At 41.1% G+C, this 12,679-nt stretch overlaps 1 protein-coding gene across 4 annotated transcripts in view; it reads left to right on the top strand.

Annotated features, from left to right (window-relative positions):
* The window catches only part of LOC134358043 (F-actin-uncapping protein LRRC16A-like), a 342,999-nt gene that overhangs the window by 93,515 nt on the left and 236,805 nt on the right, over nt 1-12,679 (top strand). For all 4 annotated transcript variants that reach the window (XM_063069926.1, XM_063069928.1, XM_063069927.1 and 1 more), the window contains exon 4: nt 11,670-11,729. In XM_063069926.1, the coding sequence (XP_062925996.1) occupies nt 11,670-11,729 (60 nt within the window). The remainder of the gene's footprint in view (nt 1-11,669; nt 11,730-12,679) is intronic.

The raw sequence follows: 12,679 nt of genomic DNA, 5'->3' as shown, positions 1-12,679 counted from the left end.
TGTTAATTTATATAGCAGTAACCTAGTTGTACAACGTTTTACAACACAGATGACCCCAGTTCAATTCCCGCCGCTGCCTGTAAGGAGTTTGTACGTTCTCCTGGTGACCAAGTGGGTTTCCTCCGGGTGCTCTGGTTTCTTCCCACAGTCCAAACACATCCCAGCTGGTAGGTTAATAGGTCATTCTAAATTGTCCTGTGATTGGTGGTTGTCTCTCGGGGTCTGAGGAAGACTAAACATTGTGCAGTCATCTGTGGATACGCATGTGGCTTTGGAGGCCGAAGGCTGAAGCGCACATGCGGTTGCAGGTTGGACATGGAATAGGGGTTGTTAGAACAGGCACATACACAGCTGTGTGGCATCGGTCTCGTGCTGCTGCAAGGCGCTGATTTCGGTCATTCTCAAAGTCAGATGCAGCTTTTCTGGTCAGGTTGTGCCACGCAGTCCTGTCGGCTGTGGACACCTCAAGTTGTCGAGGCTGAAGGTCTGCCCATTTGATGTACGATTTCAGATTGTCTTTGTATCTTTGTTTGGGGTGACCCTGATTGCGACTGCCATGCTCAAGCTCACCGTAGAGCAGCTGCCTGGGGATTCTTGTTTCACCCATGTGGATTATGTGGCCAGTCCAGTGTAGCTGGACCTGGAGGATCCTTGCCTCAGTGCTTGCGCTGTTGGCGCGTGATTAGGCTAGAATTAAATTGAGGGATTGCTGGGCGGTGCAGCTCGAAGTGGGGGAAGGGCCTGTTCTGCACTGTATCACAATAAATAAATAAATCACTTGGATTGAAACTGCAGGATATGATATGCAGTGTAGTAAAATTACTTTTAAATGCAACATAAGGAAATTGATGTAATTCAGTATAATTTTTCTTCCATGCAAAAAGAATGATTTGCTCAGAATTAGTGATAGGTTTAAGGTGATAGTAGGAACACTTACCATTATTAATAGTCATAGTCATAGTCATACTTCATTAATCCCAGAGGAAATTGGTTTTCGTTACAGTTGCACCATAAATAATAAATAGTAATAGAACCATAAATAGTTGAATAGTGATATGTAAATTATGAAATAAGTCCAGGACCAGCCTATTGGCTCGGTGTCTGACTCTCCACGGGAGGAGTTGTAAAGTTTGATGGCTACAGGCAGGAATGACTTCCTATGACGCTCAGTGCTGCATCTCGGAGGAATGAGTCTCTGGCTGAATGTACTCCTGTGCCCATCTAGTACATTATGTAGTGGATGGGAGACATTGTCCAAGATGGCATGCAACTTAGACAGCATCCTCTTTTCAGACACCACCGTCAGAGAGTCCAGTTCCATCCCCACAACATCACTGGCCTTACGGATGAGTTTGTTGATTCTGTTGGTGTACAAATATGTACAAATATGGACAGCAACTTCAAGTGATTGCACTTAGTAGGTGTCCTATTCATCTGGAATCTCTGCAATGCTGGCACTTTGCTGACTCATCCCCCACGTATGAGGATGTCGTGTACATACCAGAATATGTTCAGATTTGCCTTACCACTAAAGGGAAATCAATAATTTGATTGTAAACCAGTGATGACATCCAGTCATGATTTGCTTTAAGTGTTCTTTGTCTTGCAAGATTTGGCACATTTTAGGGGACAAAATCACGCTCATGAAATGTTACTTGCTTTTCTTTCCAATTTGCTAAGCACCTAATAACAAACCGTAATAAGAGATTCTATAGATGCTGGAAATCCAGGGCAACACGCGCTAAATGCAGGAGGAACTCAGCAGGTCAGGCAGCATCTATGGAAGTGGATGAACAGTCAGTGTTTCAGGCCGAGACCCTTCTTCAGGACTGGAAAGGGAGGGAGAAGACCACAGAATAAAAAGTTGGGGGGCGAGGGTGGAGAAGGAGGACTTAACTAGAAGGTGATAGATGGAGCCAGGTGGGTGGTAAAGGTAAATGGCTGGAGAAGAAGGAATTTAATATGAGGGCATGGGATAAGGGGAAGGAGGAGGGGCACTAGGGAGACATGCCAGGCAAGTGAGGAAAAGAGGTGAGAAGCCAGAGTGGGGAATAGAAGAAGAGGGAAGGCGGAGGGAAAAATTACCAGAAGGCAAAATCAATAGTCATGCCATCAGGTTGGAGGCTACTAGACGGAATATGAGGTGTTGTTGTCCCATCCTGAGAGTGGCCTCATCATGGCAAAAGAGGAGGCTATGGACCGACATGTTGGAGCAGGAATGGGGATAGGAATTAAAATGGTTGCTGACCAGGAAATTCTGTGTTTGGCGGATGGAGTGGGGGTGCTGGACAATGCATTTCCCCAATTTACGTCAGGTTCCACTGCATGGGACCACTGGTACAAGAGACAACCCCAACAGGTTCACGGGTGAAGTGGTGCCTCACCTGGATGTACTGTATAGGACCCTAAAGGGAGATATGAGAGGAGGTGAATGGACAGATGTAGCACTTCTGTCACTTGCAGGGATATGTGTCAGGGGCGTCATGAGTGGGGAGGGACAAATGGACAACAGGAGGGAGCGATCTTGTCAGAGAGTGATGGGGAGGTAAAGATGTGTTTGGTGGTAGAATCCTGTTGAAGATGGCAGAAGTTGCGGGGAATTATGTGTTGGATGTGAAGGCTCATGGGGTTGTGGGTATTGACAAGAGGAACGCCATCCCTGTTAAGGTGGCGGGGAGATGGGGTGAGTGCAGATGCCCGGGAAATGGAAGAGATGTGGGTGAGGGCTGCGTCAGTGGCAAAGGAAAGGAAACCCCATTGTTTGAAGATCACCTCTGATGTCCTTGAAAGGAAAGCCTCATCCTAGGAACAGATGCGGTGGAGATGAAGGAATCAAGAAGGAGGAATAGCATTTTGACAGGAGAGAGGGATATAGGAGGCATAGTCAAGATAAGTGTGGGCACGTGGCCAAGTGGTTAAGGCTAGCAATCTGAAGGTCATGAGTTTGAGCCCCAGCCGAGGCAACGTGTTGTGTCTTTGAGCAAGGCACTTAATCACACAGTGCTCTGCCACGACACCGGTGCCAATCTGTATGGGTCCTAATGCCCTTCCCTTGGACAACATCAGTGTCGTGGAGAGGGGAGACTTGCAGCATGGGCAACTGCCTATCTTCCATACAACCTTGCCCAGGCCTGCGCCCTGGAGAGTGAAGATCCATGGTCTCGCAAGACTAACAGATGCCTTTTATATTAGTCAAGATAACCATGTCTCCATCAGTAGATTTCGAGAAGATGTTTGACAGTTTGTCTCTGTAGATGGAAACAGAGATCAAGAAAGGGGAGGGAGGTGTCAGAGATGGAGCAAATGAATTTAAGTGCAGAGTGGAAGTTGGAGACAAAGATAGTGAAATTGTTGAGCTCAGCATGGATGCATGAAACAGCACCAATGCAACCATCAGTGTAACACAGGAAGAGTTTGGAAGCTTACCAGGGAAGGTTTGGAACACGGACTGCTTTACATAGCCTGCGAAGAGGCAGGTATAGCTGGGGCCCATGAGGAGCCTGGAGAAAGTGCGAGGAGCTGAAGAAGAAATTGTTGAGGGTGAGAACCAGTTCTGCCAGATGGAGGAGGGTGGTGGTGATGGAAGGGAACTGGTTGGGTCCTTTATTGAAAAAGAAGCAGAGAGCTTGAAGGCCTTTGTGATGGGAAATAGAAGTGTGGGTCTGGGCATCCATGGTGTAAATGAGGCGCTTAGGGCCAGGGAATTGAAAGCTGTTGAGCAGATTGAAAGCACGTGAAGTGTTGCGGATGTCGCTAGGAATTGGCTGACACAAGGGAATAGAATGGAATCGAAGTATGCTGACACGAGTTCAGTGGGGAAGGATCAGGCGAGACAATAGGTGTACCCACACAGTCAGGTTTGTAGATCTTGAGTAGGAGGTGTGGGGTAAGGGAACAAGGAGTTTGGTGGAAGTGGATGGGAGTCCTCCAGAGTTGATGAGGTTAGTGATGGTGTTGGAGACAATTTCTGATGGTTTGGGCTGAGGTCCTTTTCAAGGGCTAAGTAAGAGCGGGTGACTGAGAGTTGCTACCTGGCCTCAGCAAGGTAGGTGTCAGTCTGCCACACTACAATCACACACCCCCTTTTGTCAGTGGGTTTGATGGTAAGGTTAGTGTGGAGAGAGTGGTGGGCAGTGCATTTAGAGGGGGTAAAGTTTGAGAGGGAAAGAGGAGTGCTGAAGTCGAGCTGGTAGATTAGAGGTGAAAAAATCCAGAGCAGACAGAGAACCAGTGTGGAGTGTCCAAGTAGAGGCGGAGGGTTGGAGATGGGAGAAGTGGTCATCGATGCAGGGTGGGGAATTCTTGCCACAGAATTGAACTCAGAGACGGCAACAGAAGATGTGTGCAGAACTCACTGAGGTGCGTGTGAAGGGGGACAAAGGTAAGGCCCTTGCTGAGGACAGAACGTTCTACCTCAGAGAGGGGAAGGTTGGAATGAATGGTAAAGGCACTGCAGTGATTACGGCTGGGATCAGAGCGGGGAGGAGAGTTGGTTCTTTCGTCGGTAAAAGTTGGGTCTTACGTAACAATCATATCTTATTCCTGCAAATTTTAGTTATTAAAAAAGTTAAGATTAAAATGTATTTTTCATTTGTGTGCATTTCTCTTTTTCACTGCTGTGCACATTTTCCCAATCAACTGATCTTTTAACTAAACACTTTACTGAAGCACTATTCATCAGCTGGCTGAGGATTTAAACGTGTTTATAAAGGTCAGACATTCCTGATGAAAGGGCGGCGTCAATAAAGCTTAAAAATCCTCTTGGAATTCCAAAGTAAAATCTTGTGGAAAGTCAGTATCAGTGGAGGGCCTGCATGAATGTAATGCAGACTGCTGCTGTCCAGATGCTGCTCAGAGCAAAATCGAGGCAAATTATTTTGGTTTCATAATTGTTTGTAAAATATTTGAATATATTCCTAGGTAATTGTTCTACAGTATTCATTAGGGATGCACCCAGTCTTTTATTACACGCTGGAAACAAATTAAAGCCAGATTATGTGGAAATGCCGATATAGTTCAATATAGATGTCTCCATTTCCTGTGATAATGCAGCATGTGCATGATTACTGGGCCAACATGGTTAAATGATAGTGGGACATTATGCAATCTAAAGTTCCAAGTTCAAAGTACATTTATTTATTATCAAAGTATATATACATATAGTGCGTCATACAAGTATGCATCTAATCCCCCCCCCCCGGAAGTTTTCATGTTTTATTGTTTTACAGCATTGAATCACAGTGGAATTAATTTGGCTTTTTTGACAGTGATCAACAGAAAAAGACTCTTTCGTATCAAAGTGAAAACAGATCTCTACAAAGTGATCTAAATTAATTACAAACATAAAACACAAAATAATTGATTGTGTAAGTATTCACCCCTTTCAAGTCAGTATTTAGTAGATGCACTTTTGGCAGCAATTACAGCCTTGAGTCTGTGTGGATAGGTCTCTATCAGCTATGCACATCTGGACACTGCAATTTTTTCCCCATTCTTTTTTACAAAACTGCTCAAGTTATATCAGATTGAATGGGGATCATGAGTGAACAGCCCTTTTCAAGTCCAGCCACAAATTCTCAATTGGATTGAGGTCTGACCTCTGACTGGGTCACTCCGGGACACACACTTGGTTGTTTTTAAGCCATTCCTGTATAGCTTTGGCTTTGTGCTTGGGGTCATTTTCTTGCTGGAAAACAAAACTTCTCCCAAGCCCCAGCTCTCTTGCAGACTGCATCAGGTTTTCCTCCAGGATTTCCCTATATTTTGCTGCATTTATTTTACCCTCTATCCTCACAAGCCTTCCAGGGCCTGCTGCAGTGAAGCATCCACACAGCATGATGCAGTCACCACCACGCTTCATGTTAGGGGTGGTGTGTTTTTGATCGTGTGCGGTGTTTGGTTTACACCAAACATAGCATTTAGTCTGATCGTCAAAAAACTCAATTTTGGTTTCATCAGACTATAGAACCTTCTTCCAGCAGACTTCAGAGTCTCCCACATGCCTTCCGGCAAACTAGCTGAGATTTCACGTGAGTTTTTTTTTCCAGCAGTGGCTTTCTTTGTGGTACTCTCCCATAAAGCAGTGACTGGTGAAGCACCTGGGCAACAGTTGTTGTATGTGCAGTCTCTCCCATCTCTGCCACTGAAGCTTGTAACTCCTTCAGAGTTGTCGTAGGTCTCTTGGTGGCCTCCCTGATTAGCCCTGCTCTAGGCAGATTTCCAGCTGTGCCATATTCTTTCCATTTCTTGATGATTGACTTAACTGTAGTCCAAGGGATATTCAGTGACTTGGAAATTTTCTTGTATCCATCTCCTGACTTGTGCTTTTCAATGACCTTTTCGTAGAGTTGCTTGGAGTGTTCTTTTGTCTTCATGGTGTAGTTTTTGCCAGATGGCTGACTCATCAGCAGTTGAGCCTTCCAGATACAGGAGTATTTTTACTACAGTCAATTGAAACCCCTTGGCTGCACACAGGTCTCCAATAACACATCTCCATTTAACTAATTATGTGACTTCTAAAAGCTGTTGGCTGCACCAGTGATGATTTGATGTGTCATATTAAGGGGGGGGGTAAATACTTACACAATCAGTTATTTTTTGTTTTATATTTGTAATTAATTTAGATCACTTTGTAGGGGTCTGTTTTCACTTTGACACGAAAGAGTCTCTTCCTGTTGGTCAGTGTCAAAAAAGCCAAATTAAATCCACTGTGATTCTGTGTTGTAAAACAATAAAATATGACAACTTCCAAGGGGTTGGGGGGGGGGGAATACTTTTTATCGGCACTGTATATACAACCTTGAGCATTGTTGTCTTACAGGCAGCCACAAAAAAAAAGAAACCCAATAGAACCCATTTAAAAAGACCGTCAAACACCCAGTGTGCAAAAAGGAAAAACAAATCATGCAAAGAACAAAAAGCAAACAAATAGCATTCAGAACTAAAGTTCACAAAAGTGAGTTCTTAAATCAACCAAACATCGGCTAGTTCCTTGTTTTCGGACCCAGGTCCTGCAGCAAAGAAAAATACTGCTATAACTTTCCCGATCAACTCAACCCGTTTGCTTGAGGTCAGATTTCCATTTCAAAAGAGGAAACTGTTTGAAAGGTGTTCATGTTATTTTTGAACTTGGTGCTTTTTTGAGTGTTTACATTTGATATTCCAATTGATTATATTTTGTTTCTGATGTTTTTGAGTGTCACATGCACTCCGCAGAATAGATTGTGTTTTGACAGTTATTTAGCTTTATGGGCATGGTTAGTTAGTTTTCAAATACCTTCATGAATTGAGTTTTCTGCTGCCTACTTCCCTCCCCTTCACTCATCGCCTACCTTCCCCCAATGCAGACTCATGGTACAATTTACTGGTGCCTCAGGTTAGAGGCAGATTTGTTCAGCAAGTTCTCATTATGTGATACGAGTAGGAATGGCTTGCTGAAGCTCACAAAATTAGTGTCATCTTGAAACAGTGTCTGAATGTGTTGATCCTGTGTTCTATTATTTTGAATGTTTGTCTTTTTAAAAGACAATTTGATGGATACATACATGAATAGGAACGGTTTAGGTGATTATGGGCCAAACATGGGTAAATGGGGTGAGTATGGATGGGTGTCTTTGTTGGCATTGCAACACACACAAAATCCTGGAGGAACTCAGTTGGTCAAGCAGCATCTGTTGAAATGAACAAGAGGTCGACCTGAAGAAGGGACTGAGCCCGAAACATTGACTATTTATTCATTATAGATGATGCCTGACATGTTGAGTTCCTCCAGCATTTTGTGTGTGTTACTCTGGATCTCCAGCATCTGCAGAATCTCTTGTGTTTATGATTTGTTGATAGGGAGCATTTTGGCGAAAGGGCCTGATTCCATGCTGTATGACTCCGAACTTTGAACTTATCCATCTTTAATCTTCTGGGATTAAAAAGAAATCTGAGCACTTTACAGTAAGTAACAACAGGAATTCTGCAGTTGCTGGAAATTCAAGCAACACACATAAAAGTTGCTGGTGAACGCAGCAGGCCAGGCAGCATCTCTAGGAAGAGGTGCAGTCGACGTTTCAGGCCGAGACCCTTCGTCAGGACTAACTGAAGGAAGTTACAGTAAGTGTTGGTTCCTTACTGCTCCAGGGGCCTGGCTGCTGTCAGTGTAGAGATTGCACATGTTCTCCTCATGACCAGGAAAGGTTCTTACGAGTGCATTTGTTTCCTTCTGTATCCCTAAGACATATAGATAAGTTAAGTGCCCCTTGATAGGTAAGCGGCAAAAGAATGAAACTGAACGTTTATAGTCATGTGGAGGAAATAATTTGCAGGGGAACTGTACAGGAGATTCCACACTGATAGCACCAAGGTCAGGATCCTGTGTTGTTGGAGCCGAACAGCGTCACTATTTGGTATGCCACTGTGTGCTGCAGCTGATATAACCTAGTCAAAGCTGAATTCCACAGCTTTTCTCTATCCTTCCGAATATGCTTTCTTTCTCAAATTGTTATTCGGGTTCATTTTAAATTACTCGGCCTCTCAGTGGCTGGATATGATGTGATCTTGTGCTGGTTTGGAAAAAAAATTGCCTGAGTTTGCTCTCATGTTACTGACTGCTCAGCCAAAATCTTTCGTAATTGAATTGATATCTTCTGTAACCTTGAGATATAAATTTAGAGCTTTTTACCCACTGTTGGGATAAAAAATAACAGGTCCTAACTTTCAAATTACTGATTCCTTTGGTGTTTGGTAGTGTTTTGTATTAACAACTTTTACTTATTGAGGGCAGTAGTAAAACAAATTTAATAAAGTTTTATTCAGGTAAACGACATGTGGTTATCAGTGAATGAGAGTCCTTAAGTATTACCTTTGAGAATAAAACAATTTCATTATAATGTAATTACATGGTGCTTTGAACATCATGTATAATGCAGGTATATTTAATTTAATTTTGGAACTTCCAGCATTAATCTGAACACAAAGCGCTTTAGTTAACATTTTACTTGAAGGAGGTATATTAAATCATTAGGGATTTTCCTTTATCGGTGAAAATGAAATTGTGGGCATCATGTGTTCAAATAGTTCCAGTAATTAGCCTGTGCAGGAAATAAAATTTCCTGAATTGAGTTTACTTATCAGTCTTGCAAGTTGATATTTGTAATGTGATTGAAACACTAAAGCAAATCTCTGTCCTCTCTGAACAATGGTTAGAAAGTGCATGGTGGATTTCTGGCAAGCCTTTAACAGGAATAATTCCAACATTCCGTTTGATACCACATTAAAAGAAATCTCATGTTGTGTGTGTGTTGCTTAACATTCTTTTTCTATTTTAAACCATATAGTCATTTTAGACACCATCTTACACCCCCTCTCTTAAACAGAGCACTGAAGGGCTACTTTGAAATATAGTGCTTTGTTTCTATATTTCAATAAAATTGCATCTGGTAATAAGAATCAGCTTTGCATGGTGTACAATTCTGTTTTAAAATGTTGCATCTGGCTTTTCAAGTATACATTATAGTTCAATGATATTTGTCTAATGCACTGGTTGGTGGCATACTAATGAATAAGCAAGTTTGAAAGGGCATGCTTTGTTATTGTTCCAGATTTCCATTTGGTTATGCTTTTGAGTGAAGGTTTTTCGACTAGAGGCCTTTTTAAATGGATAATTTTCTATATTGCCAGACCTCAATACCCAACCCCTGACTGAGCCAAAGAGATTCTAAAACTGCTTGCAAGTACTGTTTGAGACCCTGCACTTTTTTTGTATGATCTTTATCCTTTCACTATTTGATTCTACATCTTCCGCACCATTGAATTTGGATAACTTAATTTTGGCCCGTGCTGGGATCTCAGGTGGTGGTTCAGAAGGATCTACACCTATGTGGGATTGCACATTTAAAATATCTCCTGGTCAGGTGTCAGCTGCGAGTCACCTCTAAGTCTTAACTCTGCAGACTTGGCAGAAGCCAGGCTGATGCTCAGCAGTTCAGGTAAGATACCAAATTAAAGGCCTCTTCTTCCTCAAGTGTATGTAGAAGTTTTGGGGGAACTGTTTAGAAGGTGACTTAGGAAGTTAATGGAGTTGCTCTGACCAGTATTTCATTCATCAATTCTGTAAGTTCTCTAGTCAATATCATCATCAATAACCCAAATTCCTATGATATTTAAAGGGTTGGCATTAATCAAAGTTAATGCCATGTTAGGGGCTATTGATGTGGATGACCAGAAGCTTGGACAAAGAAGTGGATTTTAAGGAGCATCCTTGAGAAAGATAGAAGTTTGGGAAGGAAATTCAAAACCTGGGGAATTTGGTAGTAGAAGGTGCAGGTTCCTTTTTGTTTTTGTGGGGTCATTCAATTTGGGAATGATCAGGAGGAGAGTTTTGGGGAGTGAACAATAGCATGGGGGAAGGTGGGTACTTGTGGATGATGACATTTATGTTTTTTTTTAGATTCAATCCTTGTATCTATCTCACTGTTTAACTTGGTGGTACATATCTTAGAATTTGATTGGTTCCTTTCATTCTGGCATAAAAATTTATGCTTGGAACTGCTGCTATTTTGAGTTTAGCATCTCTTTTTTTCAAATATTAGAATGTGGCAATTCTTCAAAACCCTTATAGTTAGACTGGTGCATACATCTCTCCTGCAGGATCACAAGTTGTTTATACTATGATATTTTTCGTGAATTATCCAGTGACATGTAAGCCTTATCTTTTAGAAGTACAGTGGATTCCAGTTAATTGGGACACACTGAAACCAGTACATTTTGGTCCAATGAAATGGCTGCCCCAAATAGCTGAAGTTTTGTGAAATAATTAAAAAGGTATAAAACGACAAATTACTGTTTAACTAAGTAACAAATTGTGTATTTAAATGATGTACAGAACAATTAAAACACAGTCAATTCTATTAAAGAATTATAAAACTGTGTATTAATTTCTAATAGTTATCATTGGAGGAATTAATTGCTACAGTGTTCTTTTGACTAAATCAAATCAGAGCAGGCAGATGGTGCGTTTATACAATGCTTTCGACAATTACATCCTCCAAATCTTCATTTTCATTGTAACATTCAAGATGATAGTTGATATCTTCAAATTCTTCATAGTTTCTAACTTGTTGAAGTACTGAAATGTTTCATTTTGATTCCTGGCCGTTTCTGGCATCTTCAAGCCTGAATACTCGAAACCACAGTGAGTAAAACAGCTCTAAATTGTCTTGCTGCTTACTTCTCCCTAACTATCAGTGACAAAAATCACTGCTTCTTGAACACAAACACATGCAACTGAAGCTATTTAAAAACTGTTCGCTCTAAGCACGGTGTAGTGTCGAACAGCCACATAATGTCATGCGACTAACGCTAGTTAGAAAATGCTTGGGAACAGCCTCCTGTCCCAATTGAGCAGTATAGTGTCTAAAGTAAATGAAGGGTTATTTTCTCAATTAGTTTTTGTTATTTAAGAGTTGTTCCAAATAATGGCTGCCCCTATTCCTTGAAGGCCAATTAACCAGAATCCACTGTATTTGTGCACTTATGAATAAAATGCTCTTGCATTTCAAAATCAGTGGCTATATTGTATCCCTAAAATTTACATCTGTAAATGCCCTCAAGTATTTAGGTGTAATGGGTAATATGATAATCTTATTTCTGTTTTCTTTTCCCTTGGCCCTTTTGTTTTACAGTTGGAACTCACTTTCAATTACCTGGAAATTCAAGGACTAAGTTGCTGTAAGCCTGGACAAGTGAGTTTTCTTTGTTCAAGTATGTAACTGTTAGAAGTCAATCTGTGCTTTATGGTTTATCCAAATAAAATTACTGTTGATTACAAGCAATTCTTGAATATTAGTAGCTTGTTGAATTGGAACAGAGGGGTACAATTTGAAAGACACTTTAAAGTAATGAAGTGTGTAGCAGGTCAGAGAGCATATGTAGAGAGAGTAATAACAGTTAATATATCAGGTTAATTAATGATTGTGTGAAATGGAATAACAGCATGCAAATCCACCTTTGAATTCTGTGAACGATCAAATGAATTTTCCAGCAAATTTCAAGAAGGTCCAGGCAGTCTTATTTCAATTACAAGAGCTCTTGGTTGTTTCCACACAGTTGAAGTGGATTGAAATGGTTGTTTTTATTTTGAAAGGGTTAAACCATTGCTGAAAGCATATGTCTGGTTACTTTAAGTTGCAATACCTGTGGTGATATGGTCTCTGCCTTGTCAAATGTAATCTTCGATCCATAGCCACAATAAATAAATAATTAACTTTTAATTATTTTTTGATTCCTACCAAAAATGTAGCAGAAATGACTGTAGTGAATAGCTAACTGCTCAAATGATGGCCATCAGGTTGATATGTACTGCAGATTCAATCCACAGTAATATTCTGTGTCTTATAATAATTAAAAATATTTTCCGTTAAGTTAGCATTTACTAAGTTGTAAATGTTATTAGAGGTCTTTGATTGATGGATTAATAAAGATAAATAGTCCCTCTTGTTGGAGGAAGATGGTCAAAGCTGTAAACACAATTTAATGTTTTGTAATGCTTGTATAAATGACTGGTTTTAAAGTTTGAAGGTGAAATGAATTGCATGTTAATCCTTGGGGCATTGTTGTATTTTTGTTCAGTCAATACCTGAGGTCATCTTGTATGCCTCAAGTAAAAATTATGGCAAAGCCCCTCATATACATA

The sequence above is a fragment of the Mobula hypostoma genome, chromosome 17, assembly GCF_963921235.1.
Source record: "Mobula hypostoma chromosome 17, sMobHyp1.1, whole genome shotgun sequence".
Taxonomy (NCBI): domain Eukaryota; kingdom Metazoa; phylum Chordata; class Chondrichthyes; order Myliobatiformes; family Myliobatidae; genus Mobula; species Mobula hypostoma.
This window is presented reverse-complemented; position numbering and strand designations above follow the sequence as displayed.